At 48.4% G+C, this 21,380-nt stretch overlaps 11 protein-coding genes across 11 annotated transcripts; 7 read left to right on the top strand and 4 right to left on the bottom strand.

Moving 5' to 3' along the window:
- Nucleotides 1-432: 432 nt before the first annotated feature.
- On the top strand, nucleotides 433-2,420 carry MGYG_06270 (haspin protein kinase; the record flags this gene model as incomplete). Its single annotated transcript, XM_003171674.1, has 3 exons — nucleotides 433-1,590; nucleotides 1,654-1,958; nucleotides 2,015-2,420. 3 exons carry the CDS (start codon nucleotides 433-435, stop codon nucleotides 2,418-2,420), a joined length of 1,869 nt encoding a protein of 622 aa, XP_003171722.1.
- A 238-nt stretch (nucleotides 2,421-2,658) lies between these two features.
- MGYG_06269 (metallophosphoesterase domain-containing protein 2) lies at nucleotides 2,659-3,579 on the bottom strand (the record flags this gene model as incomplete). Its single annotated transcript, XM_003171673.1, has 1 exon — nucleotides 2,659-3,579. The coding sequence occupies one exon, from the start codon at nucleotides 3,577-3,579 to the stop codon at nucleotides 2,659-2,661; it is 921 nt and encodes a 306-aa protein (XP_003171721.1).
- A 614-nt stretch (nucleotides 3,580-4,193) lies between these two features.
- Nucleotides 4,194-4,780, top strand: MGYG_06268 (hypothetical protein; the record flags this gene model as incomplete). Its single annotated transcript, XM_003171672.1, has 3 exons — nucleotides 4,194-4,246; nucleotides 4,319-4,372; nucleotides 4,444-4,780. The coding sequence occupies 3 exons, from the start codon at nucleotides 4,194-4,196 to the stop codon at nucleotides 4,778-4,780; spliced, it is 444 nt and encodes a 147-aa protein (XP_003171720.1).
- Nucleotides 4,781-5,380: 600 nt separating this feature from the next.
- Nucleotides 5,381-6,859, top strand: MGYG_06267 (nucleoside transporter; the record flags this gene model as incomplete). The annotated part of the gene is made up of 2 exons (XM_003171671.1): nucleotides 5,381-5,580; nucleotides 5,683-6,859. The coding sequence occupies 2 exons, from the start codon at nucleotides 5,381-5,383 to the stop codon at nucleotides 6,857-6,859; spliced, it is 1,377 nt and encodes a 458-aa protein (XP_003171719.1).
- A 550-nt stretch (nucleotides 6,860-7,409) lies between these two features.
- On the bottom strand, nucleotides 7,410-9,887 carry MGYG_06266 (ATP-dependent permease MDL2; the record flags this gene model as incomplete). Its single annotated transcript, XM_003171670.1, has 2 exons — nucleotides 7,410-7,934; nucleotides 8,004-9,887. 2 exons carry the CDS (start codon nucleotides 9,885-9,887, stop codon nucleotides 7,410-7,412), a joined length of 2,409 nt encoding a protein of 802 aa, XP_003171718.1.
- Nucleotides 9,888-10,392: 505 nt separating this feature from the next.
- Nucleotides 10,393-11,944, top strand: MGYG_06265 (hypothetical protein; the record flags this gene model as incomplete). The annotated part of the gene is made up of 2 exons (XM_003171669.1): nucleotides 10,393-11,369; nucleotides 11,455-11,944. 2 exons carry the CDS (start codon nucleotides 10,393-10,395, stop codon nucleotides 11,942-11,944), a joined length of 1,467 nt encoding a protein of 488 aa, XP_003171717.1.
- Nucleotides 11,945-12,660: 716 nt separating this feature from the next.
- MGYG_06264 (hypothetical protein) lies at nucleotides 12,661-14,091 on the bottom strand (the record flags this gene model as incomplete). Its single annotated transcript, XM_003171668.1, has 1 exon — nucleotides 12,661-14,091. The coding sequence occupies one exon, from the start codon at nucleotides 14,089-14,091 to the stop codon at nucleotides 12,661-12,663; it is 1,431 nt and encodes a 476-aa protein (XP_003171716.1).
- A 326-nt stretch (nucleotides 14,092-14,417) lies between these two features.
- Nucleotides 14,418-15,381, top strand: MGYG_06263 (hypothetical protein; the record flags this gene model as incomplete). The annotated part of the gene is made up of 3 exons (XM_003171667.1): nucleotides 14,418-14,463; nucleotides 14,582-14,734; nucleotides 14,978-15,381. The coding sequence occupies 3 exons, from the start codon at nucleotides 14,418-14,420 to the stop codon at nucleotides 15,379-15,381; spliced, it is 603 nt and encodes a 200-aa protein (XP_003171715.1).
- Nucleotides 15,382-16,093: 712 nt separating this feature from the next.
- Nucleotides 16,094-17,530, top strand: MGYG_06262 (hypothetical protein; the record flags this gene model as incomplete). The annotated part of the gene is made up of 3 exons (XM_003171666.1): nucleotides 16,094-16,129; nucleotides 16,189-16,807; nucleotides 16,878-17,530. The coding sequence occupies 3 exons, from the start codon at nucleotides 16,094-16,096 to the stop codon at nucleotides 17,528-17,530; spliced, it is 1,308 nt and encodes a 435-aa protein (XP_003171714.1).
- Nucleotides 17,531-18,155: 625 nt separating this feature from the next.
- On the bottom strand, nucleotides 18,156-19,109 carry MGYG_06261 (clathrin light chain; the record flags this gene model as incomplete). The annotated part of the gene is made up of 4 exons (XM_003171665.1): nucleotides 18,156-18,507; nucleotides 18,587-18,678; nucleotides 18,745-18,992; nucleotides 19,070-19,109. The coding sequence occupies 4 exons, from the start codon at nucleotides 19,107-19,109 to the stop codon at nucleotides 18,156-18,158; spliced, it is 732 nt and encodes a 243-aa protein (XP_003171713.1).
- A 526-nt stretch (nucleotides 19,110-19,635) lies between these two features.
- Nucleotides 19,636-21,225, top strand: MGYG_06260 (DUF618 domain-containing protein; the record flags this gene model as incomplete). Its single annotated transcript, XM_003171664.1, has 5 exons — nucleotides 19,636-19,733; nucleotides 19,815-19,906; nucleotides 19,964-20,022; nucleotides 20,091-20,232; nucleotides 20,306-21,225. The coding sequence occupies 5 exons, from the start codon at nucleotides 19,636-19,638 to the stop codon at nucleotides 21,223-21,225; spliced, it is 1,311 nt and encodes a 436-aa protein (XP_003171712.1).
- Between the last annotated feature and the right edge of the window lie 155 nt (nucleotides 21,226-21,380).

Below are 21,380 nucleotides of genomic sequence, written 5' to 3'. Positions count from 1 at the left end.
CAACCGGCCTCGAGCGGTGCGAGGGAGGAGAGCACTTAGAGGTAAGGCTCGTTATCCGGTGAGGTCCTCATCGATGATCCGTGGATGAAATCTCCAGGGTTCGGCGGAGTGAGACAGGAATATGGTCGTCGCCTGCTGAAACCTGATATTCGAAGTAAGTAGGAAAAAAATATTCCTTCCGGCGCGGCAGGAATAGGAGAAGAGTCACATGACTAGCTTTCGGCCCTGTCTTCCGCTTTAGTCATCGGCTTATATAAGTCGGACCGTGCGCCTGCCGTGGTAACGGCGGGAGCTAGTCTACTTTGGGAAATATATAAATAAAGATTAATCTCACGCTGAGCGACGGTCTTTTTTCCCTTGCAACGGCTGCACACGACTCAATACTTGAATAAGCCGACGCAGAGAAAACACGCAAACCGCAAGCCATCAGATATGGTTATATACGTCGAAGACTCTGATGCAGAGATACAGCATGGTGCAAGTCAACAAGCCTCTCGCCCCCGGAGAACAAGGAACCCATCCTCGAAGGCTACAAATGGTGTTCACAGGAGGAAAGGCACATACGGAGCGCGAGTTTTTTTGGATGATGCACTAGAAGAGGAATTATCAATGGCGTCTTCTGTCCCGGATGATGCAGAATCGCTTATCACTACAGTTCAAGACCAGTTATCGCAAATCACAATCAAAGAGAGTGGTCCACAGGATGTCAATGAGAAAGAATGCTACCAGCACATAACAAGGAAGGATACGCACATCACCAATAACTCTGTATTGGAAAATAACACTATAACGGATATTGTTAAGGGAACAGGCCTTATTGAGTCAACGAAACAACCCCAGGATGATATTTCGATACCCCCCAAATCCTCAATAGAGAAAGAGGAGATCAAGCGACCTAAATCCCAAACTACTACAAGAAGAAAAGGGGACATAAAAGCGCAACAAACATACATAAACGATAAACAAAGGACTGCATACGTACAATCTATCCTAAACGAGGCAATGTCCACCAGGTCGTCTCGAGGAATCCAGCACTTTGACAAATGGGCAAATCGGGCAGACGGTTTCTTTGATGTCAGGAAAATTGCGGAAGGTTCATATGGAGAGGTGTACGAGCTATGCGCAAAAGAGGGAGTCTCTAAACCCAGCCTATCAAATAGTCGATCTTCTAAACTACAAGCCTACATGGACGGTGTTTTTAAAATTGTGCCACTATGCGCGCAGCGAGGACCGGGTTCGAAGAAATTCACAACAGTGGATGAAATTGTTGCTGAAGTTCAGTTATTGAAGCTTCTCGACCCAATCCCCGGGTTTGCACGATTTAGAGAGATCCATGTTGTTCAGGGCAGGTTTCCTCCTTCTTACCAAAGTGCTTGGGATATTTATAGCCAGACTAAGGACGATTGTTTCAATCCCGACCCGAGCAAGAAGAAATCATACCCTGACAATCAGCTCTGGGCTATACTGGAAATGGAGAACGCAGGATTTGAACTTGAGAAGTTCAGGTTTTCCTCTGTTTTCCAGGTGTACGATGTGTTCTGGGGTGTGGCATTGGCTCTAGCAAGAGCAGAACAGTACGCTTCTTTTGAGGTACTAACTTCCTTGATACAATAATATCTTTTTTCTCCGGGATACTGGCTAACACTTAAGCAGCACCGCGATCTACACCTTGGCAATGTGTGTGTGAAGCAAAAACAGCCCCCTCTCGACGCATGTCAAAAGGAGAGAACTAGAAAGGATAACTCAACAATTGGACTTTCAGCACGCCTAGGTATAAGCGGGCTGGAGACAACCATCATTGACTATTCTTTATCTCGGGCAGAGCTTTCACCTTGTGAGACACAAGGTACTAGTTATACTAGCGGATCAGTGGCATGGTCGGATCTCGAAAAGAAGGAAATCTTCGATGCCGTTGGGAGGGACGAAGAGGAGAAATTCCTCCGTGACACGTATCGGATGTAAGTATAGGTGCTGAATACACTTCAGGCGGCCGTTGCTAATACTGCCCTTTTAGGATGAGATCAGAGGTCTTTGATGACAGTGATCCCAACACAGAACAGTGGAAAGAATACCGACCAAGAACGAATCTTATTTGGCTATCTTTTATTCTAGCAACGCTGGTAAACAAGTGTCATACTGAGAAACTACTCCCAGCACACCGACAGCCCCTTGGGCAACGCTCAGCGAATAGCAACATCGTACCTAAGAAACCGAGCTCTAAGCACAAAGCTACTCAGAACAACGGAAGCGAAGACTTAAAACTAGGCGATGAAATCCAGCAATCACTCTTTGAAAGACTGGAGACAGTTCTAGACCTGCTCGAATTGGAAGACGAATATGAGAATCTGTCTTGCGCTGGAGACCTGGTAGCCATTGCCATTGGTTCTCAGTGGCTAGAAGAATCTGACTTCTTATGCTAGTGGTCGCTGTACGCCATGACCTCTACGATTTTATAATGCATGTATATATATACACATGGCTCAATTGGCACCGCTCTTATCATGCTTCGTTTTATATATACCCAAGTTTTTGTTAATTTCGATTTACCAACAGCGAATATACCATATGTGACTTAGCGTTCATAGCTGCATAAACCTTGTTTATTAACGTGAAATTGAATTAGACAATATCAATCTAGACAACGGTCCAACGTACAAATCAATCCCTTGAATTGGCCTTTGGCAATTCAATATCCACCAACCACGGTAGTTGATAATTGTTCCGGCCACGCCCTCTTATGGACGCGTTTATGGCTAGGGTCTGCTGACCTGACTGGATTGGAGTTTGATCATCCGAGCAGTAACTGACAGCATAATAACCTTGATCTTGGTGAGACTTCAGCGTATCTAGAAGGCTGTTAGAGTCTCTCGCCCCGGTTAAGCTATTGATCAAAGCCGATTTCTCCTCATCAACCGGGTTAGAATTGAAAGTGGGCAGACTCGCACTTTTCCAGGTGACGAGTTTTGCTCCCCAAGCCTCATGTATGTGTCCAAAGCAGTGTATCTTTGGTCTAGCCTTGGATACAGCTTCAAGGAGGTTCGTACATCCGGCTTCATCTGATACAATAGTTTTGTCAAGTAAACCCTTCGGGGGTCCGTGTGTCATAGCAATGTCGACTCCCTCCATATTGAATTCGTGTCCCTCTTCTCGATCGTACTGAAACCCCCAATACCCAAAAGCTGGCGTGTATGGGCTCGCGTATATGGATAAGGAGGCGCCGTTCGCCAAGTTAAAGCGATGAATTCCTTCGTCCAGGAGGATGATACCGGCATCTTCAAGTAGCCGCCTGGCTTCTCCGAAATCACCGAATTCCTCCATCAGCCGCGTATGCCTATCTACGGGTGCTCGCTCCATTCTCGATTTGTAGCATGGAATATCAAGAGTGAAATCATGATTTCCAGCAATAGCAAGTTTGATAGGGGCATTTACTTGCTTCAATAAATGCACGGCTGACCGGTATTCTTCCAATGTAGAGTTCTCAGTCAAGTCACCACAATGTAAGGCCACATCAGCGTATTGGTTAGGAGGCGTATATGGGATTGCATGGGTATCCGATAGTATCAGGAATCTGGTCTTCATTGTAGCTCTTGAAGATGAAGGAAGCCTATGTTGAGGTGGTAGACAATGGAAAGCTGCTGGCTGAGCTGGGAGGTGTGCTGGTGTAAGTAAAAACGGCTGCCTAGGACGGGCTATTCTGACGTAATAGTAGTTTCTTATACTGTTACTCAAATATAGAAGTCTTGGTGACATATACGGCAGTACATCTGCCACCCTGGGACGCTGGATTTTTGTTGTGTATGGCCTTGAATAGATGTGTTGTCTTGCCAGGCGTCTGTATCTTCTTCGTTGTAGTTGGAGAAAACCAGCAGGTTTGATTACATAACTACGCTCTGAATGTTTACACTTGGGTTGCAGTTGCTATTCTATGGATGTTGAATAGCGAGCGTTATTTGGTAGGAAGCGTCGAGTTCTTGAAGATGTCCTGCTGGTTTTATCTCACTGGGCTGGAGGGGCTCTGGTCTCCCGCAGTTTCTTCACCCCATCTCACTCGCTCAACAGATCTGGCTGCTCAGGCTGGTTAAGACGACCAAGGATAGATATATAGCTGCGGTCATGACAGCTTCGCATGGGAATTCCGTACTCCGTTCGCTGAGGAGTCCAGCAAAGGGAAGCACTAGGTTCCAATGTACAACATGTCTAGAAACATTCCGCCGGGCAGACCATCTTCTGCGACATGGCAGTGTCCGTGAGTGCTCCCGAATATAACAAACAGACCTGTCCACGCATGGTACTCCAGGCTGACACGCGTTTTAGATAGAGGAAAAGGAAAGTCATTTCCGTGTTTCGAGTGCTGCCGCGCTTTTAACGACAGGTACGATAGCTATCAATCAGAAAGAAAATCGCCATGCAGGGGTATCATCACAGCTAACGGAAGTTCAAAAGAGGCGAGCTGACAAGCCATGTTCGCTCAGCACACCCGGTACCTCCATCTTCAAGAAAGAAACGCCCTGCCACGGCTGTTACGTCGTCCCAGGTCTCGAGTTTGAGCAACCAGGAAAATCTTCCAGTTGGAGCTACCATTGAGACGCTATCCCACGGACACCCAGTCACAGTGGCAGCACAGGCGCTTGCCAATATATCGGGGTTGGTTAACCGGCAACGCACTCCGGGTATGGCAGCGAGTGATGGCGAGTATAACTCAACACAAGCCCAACACAAGCAGACCAGTTCTGACGGTACCGACGGTGGTACCCAAGGGGTATGCCTCCGGTCTCTATAAGGCCTTTGCCCAAGCCTTGAAGCATGTGCCACACCCGTCATTTCTATAGGCAACTCTGCATGACAAATTCCAGGGGGCAACCCCTGAATACCAGTGGTACAGCCAAAGGAGTTCTCCTATGGGCCTTTTCTGATAGCAACCGCAAATATCGACCAATATGTTAATCTTTGAAGCTGTTCACCTATGATGGTCGATCCAAGAAGGGGAGGGCGAGAGGCAGGAACAGGAGGTGTAGCTATGGCCGATGTTGTACCAAGCTGATTAAGTTATTTAATATATGACCGTTTTCTTCCTTCTTCCAAGGTTCTTCCGCATCCATGTGACTCGGTCAAGCCCAGGCGCGTCACGCCTCGACTAATCGAACTTAACCACCGCCGGACCGATTAAAAAGTAACGGACAGTTGATAACAGCCGGACTTCGACATTCAGCCGGTGAAGACAAGATGGGCCTGAGAGCCTTTGATAAACTCGGAAGCGCGGCATGATCCGTTGGACTAGACATTTTTCCTCTATTTTTATATCCTTTCTTATATCCGTCTAGCTACTTGACCAACTGATAGAATAACTTGCTACAACCCCGACCTAGACACTACTACAACCATGTCCCGAGACAGGCTCAACAGGTTCTTTACTCCAAGAGACGAACAGCAGCAGGCGTACAGGCGGATAGACGGAGATGAGAGAGATACAGCTGAGGAAGAGGCGGATATCGCTGCGTATGATGCTCCGCCGGCCCAGGAGTTCTCATGGGTCGTTTACTCTATCTTCGCCTGGATGGGGATGGCCATGCTCTGGGGATGGTAAGCTCCCTTTAGAACCGCAGGACGATTCCTCTGGTCCTACTCATAGCGATGGATTGTGTGTATATATGGTTCACCCTGCTAATGCCGTTGATTCTACAGGAACTCATTCCTCGCAGCGGCACCTTACTTTCAAATCCGGTTTGCCAGCAACGAATGGCTCCGAGACAACTCGCAATCCTCAATAACTTCAGTATTCTGCGTTACGGGACTGTCTACCCATATTCTCCTGCTGAGACTCCAAAAAAATGCTTCCTACCCAAAGAGAGTGCTCGTGTCACTTGCCCTCACAGTGGCCGTGTTTGCGCTGCTCACACTCTCCACCGTTCCCAGACAAGGACTTTCCCCCAACGCCCTTTTCTCGTTCGTTCTTTTTATGGTCTTCATATGTGCGTTGTCCGCATCAATGAACCAGAACGGGATGTTCGCATACGTATCTAGCTTTTCTCAGCCGGCCTATACGCAGGCAATCCTGGCGGGACAGGCACTCTCTGGTGTCCTGCCTTCCATAGTACAGCTTATTTCAGTTCTTGCTGTGCCAGACGCTACAGTACACGAAACTGATGAGCTTGGAAATGCAGAAAAATCAGCATTTGGATTTTTCCTGACTGCAACACTGATCTGTGGAAGTGCTTTCCTCGCCTTCCTCTACCTCCATCATTTCCAGTCCAAACGTGCCCGCTATACCCCTGACGAGGACAGTGATATGTCAGACCCAGAAACGCCTTCAACGAAGAAGTCAGTTTCGTTGCTGACACTATTCCGGAAGACCCTGTGGCTATCTCCGGCGCTATTTCTCTGCTTCTGCATCACCATGGCCTTCCCCGTGTTTGCATCCCAGATCCAGAGTGTGAATAAGGGGAACCCTCCGCCACGTTATTCTCAGCCTGGCGTGTTCGTTGCCCTTGCCCTTCTATTTTGGAACTCCGGTGACTTGCTTGGGCGAATGGCGCTTTTACTTCCATCGTTGAAGGACAGGAGGCCTTCGCAGCGCATCCTTTTTGCTCTCGCGCTGGCTCGCATTCTTTTCATTCCACTGTTCTTGATATGTAATGTCCGAGGGAGAGGGGCGACTATCAATAGCGACCTCTTCTATCTCATCCTTGTTCAAGGCCTGTTTGGGTTTACCAACGGTTACATCTGTGTTTCTGTCATGGTTAGCACCCCAGATCTGGTAAATGAAGAGGAGAGAGAGGCAGCTGGTGCTTACATGGGCATGTTGATAGTTGCAGGTTTAGCAGCTGGCAGCGTGCTTAGTTTCTTTATTGGTGCTCTGTGATATTCATCATCAGTGCAAGGCTTTTCGACGTAAATAGTTCATCTCGGAGCGTGGGATTCCATTTTTAACTCCAGGAATGTGGATAGGTTTATTTTTCTGTTCAATAGAAAATGATATGATTGAAATGATACATACATGTATTGCATCCGTGCTTTATTTTCTAGTCCGCCAAACGATAGTGAAGATAACCTGATAATGCTAGTAAGATGGAAGAGAGTCTGGAATAGGGGAGAGGAAAAGAAATAGCCAAAGAAAAGTCTATAGTAGCAACAAGACGATATGTCAGGGTGTTAAAAGTACATCTATGTATGTCTTATACACTGAAGATATAGGCATCAGCAAGGGGAGGGTCTGGGGATATATCGTTGAGTATTAATTTATATGTTTTTAATGGAGACACAACACGATTCTAGAGGGGATGCGCTATAAATATCATAGCGCTAGCAGTCGACGGGGAATAGAGCCCGGGTAACAGAATAAAAGGAATCAAGGCGAAGTGGCTGTCAAGTTTTGCTTTGGGAAAAGAGGCTGGTGATTCAAGAGAAGAAATCTATTTCTTTTCAACTTCATCAATCGAATTGGGCTCATCTTCGGTCTCGACTTCGTAGTACTCTTCATCTTCGCCTTCATGTAGCAACTGCTGCAGATGCTCTGTTTCTGATGGCGGTCCTCTGGAGATTGGCTCGTTGGGGTAAACGGGAGCAGCAACGCCTTCACCGCCGCTGAGCTGCCAGGCCATCAACTTTGTGAAGGCGCCATCTGGCCTTGAATTGAGATCGTTGTAAGATCCCATTTCAGCAACTTTGCCCTCTGAGTCAAGAACGATGATGGTATCAGATCGTTTGATAGTTGACAAGCGATGAGCTATGCTGATAGTGGTGTTGTTCTCGCGGAGCAAAGCTGCAAGAGCACTGTTAACGAGGGTTTCGGATTCTGCATCAAGTGCGGAAGTGGCTTCATCGAGAATGAGAATATCTGGTTCCTTGATAAGAGCACGAGCAATGGCAATTCTCTGCTTTTGGCCACCGGATAGCTGCGCTCCTTTGGGGCCAACATTGGTGTCCAATCCATCAGGCTAAAGGGAGAACACGTTAGCTCTAATTCTTCCACAATTAAAGTGATATATCATGCGGGTTTAACTTACGAAATCACTGATGAACTGGCAGTTTGCCTTGCGGGCAGCAGCAATTATCTGAGACCTCGTGGCATCGGGTTTTCCATAGCTGATATTCTCGGCAATGGAGCCAGAAAACAACACTGGTTCTTGTGCAACGATTCCGATCTTCCTCCGGAGAGACTTTGCGTTCATGGTTGCAACATCTTTGCCGTTGATCAAGACCTGGCCCTGTGTTGGGTTATAGAATCGAAGTAACAAAGACGCAATGGTGGATTTCCCACCGCCCGAAGGTCCAACGATAGCCACATTGCTACCCTGCGGTATCTCGAAATCTAAGTCCTTGAAAATAGTAACCGCAGGTCGAGTAGGGTAGCTAAATGCAACATTCTTGAATGTAATGGGTCCACGAGCTGAGGTCACCTTGTCACCCACAGTAGGGGATATCTTAGGCCTGCGGTCTTGTAACTCGAACAAGCGACTGGCAGCACCTGCTCCCTTCATGAGCTCTGAATAGAAACTCGATAAGCCAAAAAGACTGGATCCAGCGTATGCTGTGTACATTAAAAAGGAAGTGAGTTCTCCGATTGAAATTGCTTGTGATTGAACCATCCCACCGCCGACGTAGAGGAGAGCAAGGATCGTAGCATTTCCCATTAAGCTTGTACCACTGAAGAAGGTCGCACTGATGAACGACTCTTTCTTACCAAGCTCAAAAATCCGCTTGACCTGGCGATTGTATCGATGAACTTCCAAGATCTCACCGGCGAAGGACTGACTTGTTTTAACATTACCAAGCCGTTCTTCTGCAATTTTGGTTAGTGTGCCAACGTTCTTCTGTATCTTCCGGCTGAGGTTACGGATCGCTCGTCCGTAGAAGAAAGCTGCAATAGCAATTGGTGGGAAAAGAAGGGCCAAAACGCTTGAGAGCTTCAAGCTGACATACGCCATCATACCGAATCCGGCTGCACCGCTGACGGCTGCTCGTAGACCATCTGAAAGATTCTGTGTAATACTCTTTCCCACGATGATGGTATCAGAGCTCAGCCGGGAGATCAGGTCACCAACACGATTTGCATCAAAGAATTCGGCATCCTGAACAAAGGTGTTTCTGAAGAGTTTGGCTCGAAGTCTGGCAACAATTCGTTCACCAACAATTCGCAGAATGATGATCCTTCCATAGTTCGCGGCCGCTCCTAGCAGAATGATCCCTCCCAGTGCCGTGTAAAAGACAGGAAGACTAATCCCCAGGAATTCGTTCAAAGCATTGGGGTTGGAGCTGGTTGCAATATCAAGGATTTTACCGATGGAGAAGGGTATCGACATGGCTACCGACGAGGAGATGAGGAGGAACAAAAATGCAACGGACAGGACCTTTGCCTCCGGACGTGCAATTGTGATCAGCCTCCATATCTCCCGAAGACCAGATTTTTTCCCCGAGGCCAGCCCATCTTTTGCAAGTCTCGCACTCAGGTTTATCTGAGCAGCCTGGGATGCTCTTTCTGACCGTTCGAACGCCTGGCTTATTTCTTCCACTTGAGCGATCTCCTTCGCCGCCGGAGGTGGGACTTGCGAGAATGGCTCCTTCTCGCCCGGAGAGCTCTTCACGGTAGCAAAACGGAGCTGTCTGTATACGAGATTCGAGTATTGGGGGAACACGGCGTTTCGGGGAAGCTTTCCGAGGATATCTGAACGAGAGGCAGAGCTGAAAATTCCGCAACTGTGAAGCCTGCTTCCACCAAACGCTGGCGACGGAGCTACATGATACCGCCTGCCAAAAACCGCGGGGCCTACTAAAGGCGCCCTGCTATCGACCGAAAGACATCGTGACGGGAGGTTGAGGCCTAGAGGACTGCTGCGTACGATATCTCGAGAGGAACTGGCCGTCCGGAGGAGGACTCTTGAGCCGCGCATCGCGAAGTTTGCGCCCCGCCCGCCTCTACTGAGCACCCCAGGACAAAAAGGAAACGAATGGCATTCAAGGAATGGATGGCATAGTGAGGTCGCTATCGATGCTGCATTGGACCATGACCTTTTGCGACGTGGTTGTTCCGGTTGAAGGAGGATATGACGGAAGGATGGATGTTTTTTGAGCTGAGGTTCGCTGGCGATCCCGGACCAAAAAATTTAGTCATCCCGTGCTTCTTTCTCCGGGGCCCGCTGCCGAACATTCTCAGAGATTCGCTGGGGTGAGCGCAGAAGAAAAGGAGTAAATAAAAGAGAGAGAGAGGACGAGCGGGAAAACTAGGAGCACTCTTTGAAACAACAGTATTCTTTGCTCTAGTGTGCTTGTGAGCTGGAGCTGGAGCTCACTCTGGTACGTTTTTGCCTGTTCTACATATGTAGATAGAGGAGCCGTGGCGGGGCAGATTTGCTAACAGAAGCGCCAGATAGAACTACGATTCACCTCTCTGCAGAAATGGTGCTTGACTACAGTAAATGGGATGCTCTCGAGCTCTCAGACGACTCTGATATCGAAGTCCACCCTAATGTGGACAAGCGGTCCTTCATCCGTGCAAAGCAGAACCAGATCCACCAGCAACGACAGCAGCGCCGCCATGAGATAGCAACTCTGGGATACGAGAGGATTATAAACGATGGCCTGTTGAAACGGATTGACGGGCTGTTGACTGCCCTGAAGAAACACGAGAGTGACTCCCGGAATCCAGAGGAGCTCGTTTTCCAGGCTCTGATCGAGTCTGCCGGTGACCCCAAGGAGGACCAGCCACCAGCTCCGCCAGAGAATGTCCACACGCAAGAGACTCAGCCGAAGTACTCTCAGATGATGGGATCGCTGGTGGACCAGGTCAAGAAGGAGCTAGATGAGTCAAAGCCGGAGAACAGATACCAGGCATTTATTACCGGCGTCGAGGGCCACAAGAACAAGGTGCTGGACCTCCAACAGCAGCTCCTTGAGAAGCTTGGTCAATTGGAAAAGGAAGAGGGCAAAAAGATTACCAGCGACAGCATACACACTGGGTTTGACAGCTCTTTTGTCTCATCGTCTAAGACCAAGCCTGAGCCAAAGAAGGCCCAGGAGTCGACCGTTGAGCTCCTTAACCCAAGCAGCGCAGGTGCAGATAATATGGATGTCATCTCTTCCGGTGCAGAGGCTGATATTGAGGACGGCGAAGGGGATGAGGAGGGTATAACCGTTCGCCCTTTGACGAAGCAATTTGCAAAGTATAAGATTGGGGACTACCGTGAAGCATACTCATTCATCACCGATCACCCAGAGATATTGACAGAGAAGAGGACTGATGAGCTGTTGATGGAGGCTTTCAACGCCCAGATCTCTGGGGATGAGACATACGCTCGCCAGTGCGTCCATCATGGCCTACTATTACAATACTGCCGTTCTTTGGGTAAGGACGGCGTTTCTCTCTTCTTCAAGCGGTTAGTATTCCCTTTGTCTTCTTCTCCTATTACTTCCGTGTTTGAAGGTGTAAAATTTTTTTACTAATGGTCTAATGTAAAACAGGATCACTACAGAGGATCATCGTGCTGGTGTGATGTTCCGTGACGATGTTAATGACACTTACAACCGTATCAAGACTCGTGCAAAGGAGCTTGCCAAATCATCTGCTGAGGGTCAATCGGAAGTTGAGCAAATCCAGCTCCACGCAGTCGACCCTTCTACTAAACTTAACATCTCAATTCCTCCGGCTGACAGCAAAGACGAGGCCCACGTTGCCGCTCGCGACATCTTTAACCGCTTCCCACCGGGCCTTCAGAAAGCCTTGGAATCTGAAAGTCTGGATGAAGTGAACAAAGTGCTGGGTAAGATGAGTGTGGAAGAGGCGGAAGACGTGGTTGAGAAGCTAGGAGAAAGTGGCATTTTGACAGTTGAGCAGGGGATTGTTGATGCCACGACGGAGGAGGGCAAGCAGTGGCTGGAGGAACTGGAGGCAGAGAAAAAATCGAACGCTCCAGAGACAGGCAAGGTAGAGGAGACTGGGGACCCTGAGTAGATGAACAGCTACTCCGCCCATAGTCACTCTTTGAGGAGGTGGTTTGCGCATCTATTGCGGCTTTGAAAAGTGATATCGGATTTCATGCGCCCAAACATAGCCAACTTCCACAAAAAATAATCTAGCCAAGCATTGGGGAGAAATAGTTAGTTACAAGACGCCCTTCACCAGCTTCTGATAGGATTTCCTCATTTTCTCACATGTTGATAACTTTTACTGAGGCTGAGCCATTAAGCAAACAAGATGTGTCGTAACAAGCACTCGGGACGGGCCTATATCGACTATAGTACAAACTAGCCTCATAATAGCTCTACGTAACCCTTCTATTATTATCCTCCTGCCAGCACAGCTGGCTTGGCTACGTGTACGGAGAGCATCCCCAGGTTTACATCAGTTAGCGCGAAGGAGCAAGCGCAGTGAAAACATTGTGGCGCTTAGGACTTAAGCGAAGGGGGGTGGGTAAGTTCGTTACCTTGACCATTCGATCTTTGTATTGGCTCTTATGTACTATTAACAGTGGCTCAATAGTTGTCAACCTTGTCTTGATGCCATGTTCAAGTGATCTTGTACGGAGTAATCTTTTGGCTTAGATGGTGCGTGAAGGGCTTTGTCAATGCTGCTTGATCTGTCAGGTGCAATTAAGGGTTCCGGTTGTATAAGCTGAGGATATATATACAGTCAGACGATAAGAGACACTGCCCGGAATCAGAAAGCATCTAAGCCATGCCGCGAATAAACCGCCGGATCTTTTCACAAAGCCTATGCTTCCCATCCCAAGGCGCGAAATTCCATTCCATCTGACATGAGGTCTTCTCCAAAGCATTCCATAAGCGTTTTTCAATATCAGCTCCAACACGCAGGATCGAGTCTCTTGCAGTGCCCCACATGCGTTGCGGACTCCCGTCAGTGGCCCAAGCAAGGCCGCCTTCTCCAAAGACCCGAATCGGGTCCAGTTTTGGCAAATTTGCATGGAATGTGAGGAATGCGTTTGAAGGCGTGGCAGGCTTCCCTCTCCATCCATAATTTCGGTCTGGTCTTGATATGACCTCCCATGTTGGGTCTGCCTGAATGATAACGCCCCCTTCCCATTCTCCATGCTTGTTTATATACCCAAACACAGCAGGGCGTGTGGAAACAGCATAAAATGGAAGCTCCAAGATCATCGCTGGCGCAACATACGTTTCTTTATCCCCTTCACCCGGGTGGCCCTGAGACAGTAATGGATAATAGTAAGACGGACCGTAGAAGTTGTAGTATGCGGAAAGTAAGAGTAGCTTAGAATGCGTCCGTTTGGATAATAAAAGCTGGCCGGACTCGGTGGATGGGAAGGGAAAGCTCTTCGGTAATATCTGAGCTGTTATTTCGAAAAACCAAGAGTGATATGTAACTTGCCAAAAATCTGGCCATGTTACCATCCCGGTTGATACGAATGGTTTTGACGTGAATAGGTGGGAGGGGTCATGTATGGGAAAGGCATCTGCGTCGAGAAAGAAAACTTCTTCAAACGAAGAAAAGAGTAGTGAAAATATTTTGAATTGATATTTCATCAATCCTTCTTGCAAGGGAGAGAATGATAATATCTCGTCCAGGATTATACAGCGTGTATTCAGAGACTGGAGCAGTATACCACACGTAAACGCATCGTGCTCATGTTTATCCGCAAGGAATATCTCCACTGGAAGCTTTGAACCAGTTACTCGCAGCATGTAGATGGATGTTACGAGGGTTGGAAGCATTGACTTGCTGGCCGTGGAAACAATACCTCGTGTCCTCCTTTGGAATGGTAATACTGGGCCATCCGGCGGAACAAGCAATCTGAGAAACCGAGCATGGGCGAGCCGTAATTTCCTCCTATCTCCTTCCTCCAGCATGAGATTCTCCGGCAGAGTAATGTTTCCGATATTGTCCGGGTGAAATTCTAGAGCCTGCGGCCGTTCCTCGAGTTTGATGGGCGCTTTGCAGCCTGGGGCAGCAACCTTGAGGATGGCATGGAAGGCATACCAGAATCTCCTCTGGTCATCAATAGACGGTGCTGGCCCAGGACGAACTGAATAGCTGATGGCACTCTTACGGAATGTAAGTAGGATCATGGACAAGACAACCACCAGTAAACCGCTCCTCCGCCATGAACTCCGACCTGTGGCCATGCTTTTTCGCTAGGTGAGGCACTCCCAGGTATAAAAGTAGCAGTAAAGCGACGGATCAACCGCATCTCTTGTTCTGTTCCTGTTGTTCAGTCTCATAGAGGGAGCAAAACAGTAACAAAACAACAAAACATCGTCATAGGCATTTTGATATCACGTGTTGTCCCAATCTGGAAGCAAGAACCCCCTAAAAGCTTCCAATCGCTTATTCTTCCTACTCGCGCTTCTCAACAAACAAACAAACAACGAGCATGCAAAGCATGAGACAGGGGATTACGGCCGGTGTCATCGCGGCCGAACGAGGGATATCATTATGTATGACGACTTGGATGGTGGTCAGGAAGTCTCTGTATGAAGAGGCTTCACCACTACTCCGTACGTTAACACACCATGGTGTCTGGATACCACGGACCGGCCGGCACGTCAAGGACCACGACGCCCATCGCGATTTCAACTGATACGGCAAGGCACTTTAATACGTTTTAATGGCTAGGCCGCAGCCAGCAGGGTGATCCTCTGAGACACCCACCGCATCGGCGGTCTTTTACCGAGCAGTGTAAGTGGAAAAGCCAAAACGGTGGCAAGTTTCTCCTGCGCTATTACCTTCGACACGGATATCGCACAGCCCCTGCGCGAAATGTACGGAGTACCTGCTGCACAGATGGTTAACGGAAGCCAACCACGATTTACGCTCGAATGTGCGGGTACTACGGGGTACAAATGACGAAAGTTCCAGCGGAGAGTAGCAGAGATAAAACACTACTACCTCGTTTCTCTTTGAAGAAGCAGACTGTCACTCGCCCAATGTCCTCATCCCCCTTGCTTGACATCAATCGTCTTCGAACTCCTTTCTGGCACGACAAGGCCCCTATTGGCTGAAACGCCGCAGATCGGCGGACTAAATGGCGTCAAGGGAGCGCAGAGGACACCAAGTCAGATACAACCAAACGTGAAACAGCGCTTCAGGAGCAACTGCCAAGGGTAGCGGAGGAGTGCCAAGATGGAATCCTCAAGGATACCTGTGGGTTGTGGGGTGAAGATGCCGGAAAGCAGTGCCAACCGACGCTTCGACCTTGCGCTTCTGGTTGTACCAAGTATATACTCCGTACCTCGCTGGGCGGAGGCAGTACTAAGTACAAGCCGCTAAGGTACCAGGCAATTTGCCTAGACGCTGGTTTTTTGAGACAAGAGAAGAAGAAGAACGAAAATTGGAGCAAAAGGACAGATTTAAATATTTATTGGACGCCAGGGAACATCGGAAGGCAAGGGGAGATGAAGATACGACACACGTAACAGGAAAAAGGAGCGCCCCGTACCAAGAGCGATAATCTCAGGATGATCGCGCTCTGTCAGCCCATGATATACAAATTATGGGCAAGGCAGAGGGCCTGCCACGTACATCTCGCGGAGTACCTCGTACGCACCAAATACTGCGGGATACATACATGCATAAAGAGGGAGGCGAACGAAAAACTAAAAAGCTAAGCCGACGCCGAACCTTTCGACTCCTGCTTTTTTGGGGCCCTTTTGGTACCTGTCGACCAGCAGTAGCCTTGGTAGCGTTGTCATGTGATAGGGCTCTTCCCAAACACCCTTTCAGGTACTTGAAATCGCAGCAAACCATCTCTCTGCAAGCCGACTTTCGTCTTAACCTATAGCAAGTTTTTTGCTTTATAGCCCTTCACCAGGCTTCTTTCGCTAATTCACCTTTTCTTGTTGGTCCGTGTTTGGGCAATTCCATCATTTTGGCACTTATATACACGCGGCCGTGTTTTCTTTAATCGTTGCTCTTTCAGCATTCGGCGTCTCGGTATCAAATTCAACCGCTCATTAATACGACCTGCCAGACTGCGGGCAGATCACAGATTACCATTGACATTTAAGATCCGGTTCCTCTGGGAGGATAGGATGAGATTTTGTTAAGGAGACTTTAATATTCCCTGTGTCTGGATTTTTTTTATTCTTTTCGACGGTGGGCTTCCTTCGGGAATCCCGGTGAACAGCTATGGCTCCCAAAAAGAGAGATGACAACTGGGTCGATGTAAGTGTATTCTGACCACAGAACCCTATATCTGCTTCCACTAACTTATGTCTATTCAGGGTCTTCGAGGTGTCGCTTCGTTCATTGTCGTTACTGGCCATTTATGCACTGCTTTCGTTCCATGGCTCCATGACCCTGCCTTGTCAGATGGTGGTCCGTCCAACATCTTCCAATTACCGATCCTCAGGTTATGCGTAGGCGGCAGAGGCTCCGTTGCGATTTTCTTCATTATCACCGGCTTTGTCAACTCAATCAACCCCGTCAAAAATTCTCGTGCCGATAATACCTATGTCGCACTCACAAACCTCGCCAGAAGCACGTTTACTCGTTCCGGTCGCCTGATGGTTCCTACGGCTATTGCCACAGTCATTGCGTGGGCACTGTGCCACATGGGGGCATTCAGCATGGCTCAGAGAGCTGATGCTAGTTGGATTCGCTCTACAAGTCCTGCTCCTAGCGCGACCTTTGGCGAAGCAGTTAAAAACCTGCTCTGGAACTTGGTACTTTTCTGGCATACTGGCGCCTCGATATACGACGGAACACACTGGACACTTAAATTTTTCCTCAGCGCCTCGTTCAGGACGTATCTTACACTCTTGGCTCTTACCTTGGTTAAACGGCGTTACTGGTATGCTGTGACAGGACTCTTGTGGGCTTATGCCTGGCTTGTTAACGACCGTAAGTTACATACTTTCCATAAACTCACTTTTTACATGTTATCACGTTATTCTAAATATATAACCTATAGATCTTGTTGGCATCAATATCTTCCCTGGTATGCTCTTGGCGCAACTTCAAGTCGACTACGGCTCTCGTGCTACTCAGATGCTCCCAAAAGTTGTGCCTAGCATACTTATCTTCTTCGGCCTTATTATCTGGGGACTTCCCCAAAATAACCAAACCTGGGCGTGGTGGTCTGCCGCTATCCGCTCGTTCATTGTTGCTATTACCCCTGCAAATGCAGATCACAGCCGTTATGCCTCGTCTCTCGGAACCTGCACCCTGATGCTGGGAATATTCTTCTCCAGGAACGCTCGACGCTTTCTCACACTGCCACTCTTCAACTTCCTCGGACGTGTTTCTTTCCCCGTCTACTTGCTCCACAACATCCTCATTAGAACGATCTTATCTTGGATGGTTTACGGAGAAAGCGCTACTCGAATTCCGGTAAGGAATGAGAAGGGTGAACTCCTTCAGCTGGGACGAGCCAGCCCGATGGCCTTCCTCTTTATTCTGCCGATCTTTTACGCCATTCTCTATCTTGTTGCCCACATGTGGGCCACCTACGTCGACCCCCAATGTGGCAAGGCTGTAGATTGGTTGAAAGACAAGATGTTCAAGGAGCGACCAGATTCACAAGAGAAACTTCTCCCACTACCTAACGGAGGCTCTGCAAGTTGAACATATTGATGACCAGTTCTTGCTTCCTCATTTATATTTGTCCCCTATTGGCTTTTTATTTTTCAGCCTAGGGATTGAATTATTATATACCCAAACTGCATACAATCTTTGCTTCATGTCTACAGACAGTTTCTGTACCACTGTTTACATACTTTCGCTTTCTCTTTGCTATATTCATCTTCCTCTTTTTGTCCGGACTTCGATGTTCTTTTCCTTTTGTTATCTCATCGCACTTCGGCTAGATTTAATGAAATAGGTTGTCTCCAACTTGCTGTGGACAGCTTTGCATTGGGACACGAAAATGTATACTGGACCAGTTCTGTTTGTTTGGATATATTATGGCAGGTTTGGTTTGCCTCGGCGATTTTGCACTCGAGTTTGATTATCTCATTGGATTCTTTGGATATATACATGTAGCACTACAACCGTCCCATTACCATAGCCATGTATCAAAACTTGATTATATATATCTTAACTGTTTTCCCCTGTATGGAGAGTGAGAGAATTTGGTGGGAAGGCATTAGTGAATGATGTAGATAGGGAGGACCATTGTTCTTTACTCAAGCGAGAATAAGTAGGCATTTCTTGGGGTACTATACGGGGAATTGCATCTTTTATATCTAAGCTAAACTCCTGTGGCCCCCGGAGCTTTCTCGTCTTTCTTCAGTTCCAGCAAAAGTTCTCTGAACCGTTCTTTGCCGGAACCACTTGCGCCACCCTTGATTCCCTTCCCGCTAACATCGACGAGTTTGGCAATACGCTCCCAGCTTGTTCCACCAGCAGCGGTGTCTTCTCTGTTTGCGAGGAACTCTTCAGCTTCCGCACGGGTGCGCTCCCGGGCCTTGTCGGTGCGTTTGTTGTAGGATTCGTAATAATCATCAATATCTTGCTGAGCTTTGGAGACAGTTGCCGCCTTCTTCTCAGCCGATGCCTCTGCCCGACGGGATAGTTCTGCATCTCGCTTTTCTCGCCATTCACTAACCGCGCAAATTAGTCACTCGTCCCGCTTCTGTTTGTGAGAGCAAAATGCGCAAAATAAAAGCAGGGGATGCCTACCGGACGGCCTCTGATTCCTCCTCTGGCTCTTGGTTGTATGATGGTTGGAATGGCGAGTCAACTCCGGTAATGGTGCCGCCTGGAGCTACGTTCTATTGTGGATGGTGATGTCAGTTTATAGGTCCTCGAAAAAGGGCCAGATAAGGCGGAATGCTTACCTCGTTCTGCGATTCAATGGCTGGGTAGCTCGATTCAAATCCGGAGTTATCATCATGGGGCATCAAATCGTCACCACCTCCTCCTCCAAGCAAGTCGTCATCTTCAACTGTGACAGAAGGTCTATTATCACTGGCCGAGATAAACTGATCAGCATCGTCTCCTAATGCTGCACGCTCACGAGCAAGGAAATCGCTGTCATCCTCGCTGGCCTTGTTGCCGGTCCCGTCGGGGGTTGGAATCGGCTCATCTATTGCAATGCCGCCGCGGTCAGCTTAACTATATTTCTGAAACCGTTCTCTAGCAGGTCTCTATAGATTCTCTTACCTCCAGTAATATCGTCAAGGGCGGGGAATCGGTCGGCCATGGCGATGATGCGTGGGCTATTTGTACTAAAGTAGATAAGAGAGAGGAAGAACGGAGAGACGTAACGAGGTCGTAAGGGAAGGGAAAACTAATAAAACAAGTAACAAAATAAAGCGAGCGCGAGAGTAAGAAGCTCTATCCGCGGATGTCTCTCATTCCAGCCTCTTGAACTGCCGCGTCGTGTGTCTCCTAGCTCGTCTGCTGCGCTGCTTGCTGGTGGTTGTTGTAGTTCGTGGATACCAAGAAGGGAAGCCCAGCGAGTTTTGGAGCTTTCACTTCTAAAGGGGCCAATAAGCGTCCGGTGCTGGTGGGCGGTGACTGATCTGCCGGGTTTTTTGTCACCTTTCAATCAATCTCAAATAAACAACGACCGCAGCAACCAAAACGTCAACAACAGCAAAAAGCTGCTTCGACATTCACTGCGACGAGATCACGACAAAGCGAGGGCCTCGGTGTGTTTTGTTCCTGGCCGGGGCTCGTTTAACGATAACTTTGCGCCCAGAGTTTCGGTTCTGAAGGTTGCCGCAATGGCCTATACTGATGATGCCGTGAAGGCGAAGTTATCAGCTCTCAATGAGACCCAGGAGTCCATTGTCACTGTTGCCCAATGGGTCATGTTCCATAGGTAAGATCTTGTGTCGTTCTTGCCCTACAGTTATTTTTGGCAAGATGTGGAAGGCTGATGGAGTTTGGTCGCGGAATATAGACGACACGCCGACCGGACAGCCCAGCTTTGGCTAGAGAAACTACGTGATGCAAATCCGCCAAAGAGACTCAATCTTATCTATCTAGCCAATGGTATACCGGCCGCAATCCTCTTGCTAGATCTGGGAAGCTAACAGGCTCGTTCTACAGAGGTTGCTCAGCAATCAAAGGGAAGACGCAAGGAGGACTTTCTCATCGCATTCTCGCCGGTTGGTTTCTCCCTTAATTAGGCCATATATTTCAAGCTGCCATAGTGGTAGCTAACTATATAACTTAGATCATTGCAGATGCGACTGCAACTGCCTTCAAGGGTGCTTCAAACGAGATCCAACAAAAACTGAGACGTGTGGTAGAAGTCTGGAGACAACGTTCGATTTTTGAAAAACCTATTCAAGACGCCGTTGAGGCACGGGTTGAAGGTTGGTGCCTTTCATTTCGACGGGCAGGTCTTCTCTCCCGGAACGTACAACTGGCTAATATTCGGCACTTTAGAGATTGATAAGTCCAAGCCCGCAGGCAAGAAACCTCTCCTCGGAGGTTCTCTTTTCTCAAGTTCTCCAGGCTCGCTTCCCCAGGAGCTCCAACCTCTTGCTCCACTGCAAGTTGCAACGTCAAAGGCTTCCATTTCATCTAACGCCACTGTGACGACCGCAAATACCGAATATGACAAGCTGAACGGCCCATCTGCTGAAATCCCTACTCCTCCCGTATATGCAGCTCGACTAAGCACGCTTCTAAAGTCACTTGCTAATGCTGAAAGTTCCGTGTCTGAGGTTATAAAGTGCCGTCAATCACTCATTGAGGGACTCGAAAAAGTCCTTGATACCAATAGAGCGGCTTTGGTAAAGGAGAAATCCCAGGCTGAGCAATTGTCGTCCCGCAGGATAGAGACTGAGAACAAGAAGCGAGACGTCGAAGATGCTATAATTCGTGGACTTACCGCAGACGATTCATCAGCCCAGCAAGCAAATGGCGGTGCGGCTTGGGCGGACCACAAGAACTCATTTGGGGGTGAAGAGCTAGAAGCTCCAGCTGTTGAGGCCCTTACTCCACCCCCGGTCGAGGCTTTGACCCCAGTTCAATCCCCCACGCTAAATCCCAGCTCCAACAGCCAGAATGAACAGCAGCCAAACACTATACCCAGCCATACAAAGCCAACACCCAGTGGAGCTGCGGGCGGTTTCGGAGACCAAGCCCAAATGCCTTCCATTGACTTGAATGCCACGCTCTCGTCTCTCCAAGCTGTTGCCAACACGCCTTCTAACGACACTTCAGCTAGTGAGATGGCCACCAAAAAGCGGAAAGTTAGCCATGCTCAGGATAGCTACCCTGAATTCGAGGGGGGAGATGCCATGGCTGATCTGGACGCGGATGTAGCCGAGCTGCTGAGACAAGAAAGCAGTAAGCATTGATTAGGGATTAAATCCATCCCCAAGGCGGTCATTTTATGTACGGTTATGCATGAAGGGATTTGACAGCTTTTGTCATTCCTGGGCTATTGTTTGTTGAGAGTGTTCACATAGCTGACTAGGTTGGTTGCATTATTTCTTTTTTGCTTTCCCTTTTT

The sequence above is a fragment of the Nannizzia gypsea genome, genomic scaffold, assembly GCF_000150975.2.
Source record: "Nannizzia gypsea CBS 118893 supercont1.5 genomic scaffold, whole genome shotgun sequence".
NCBI classification, from domain to species: Eukaryota; Fungi; Ascomycota; class Eurotiomycetes; order Onygenales; family Arthrodermataceae; genus Nannizzia; species Nannizzia gypsea.
This window is presented reverse-complemented; position numbering and strand designations above follow the sequence as displayed.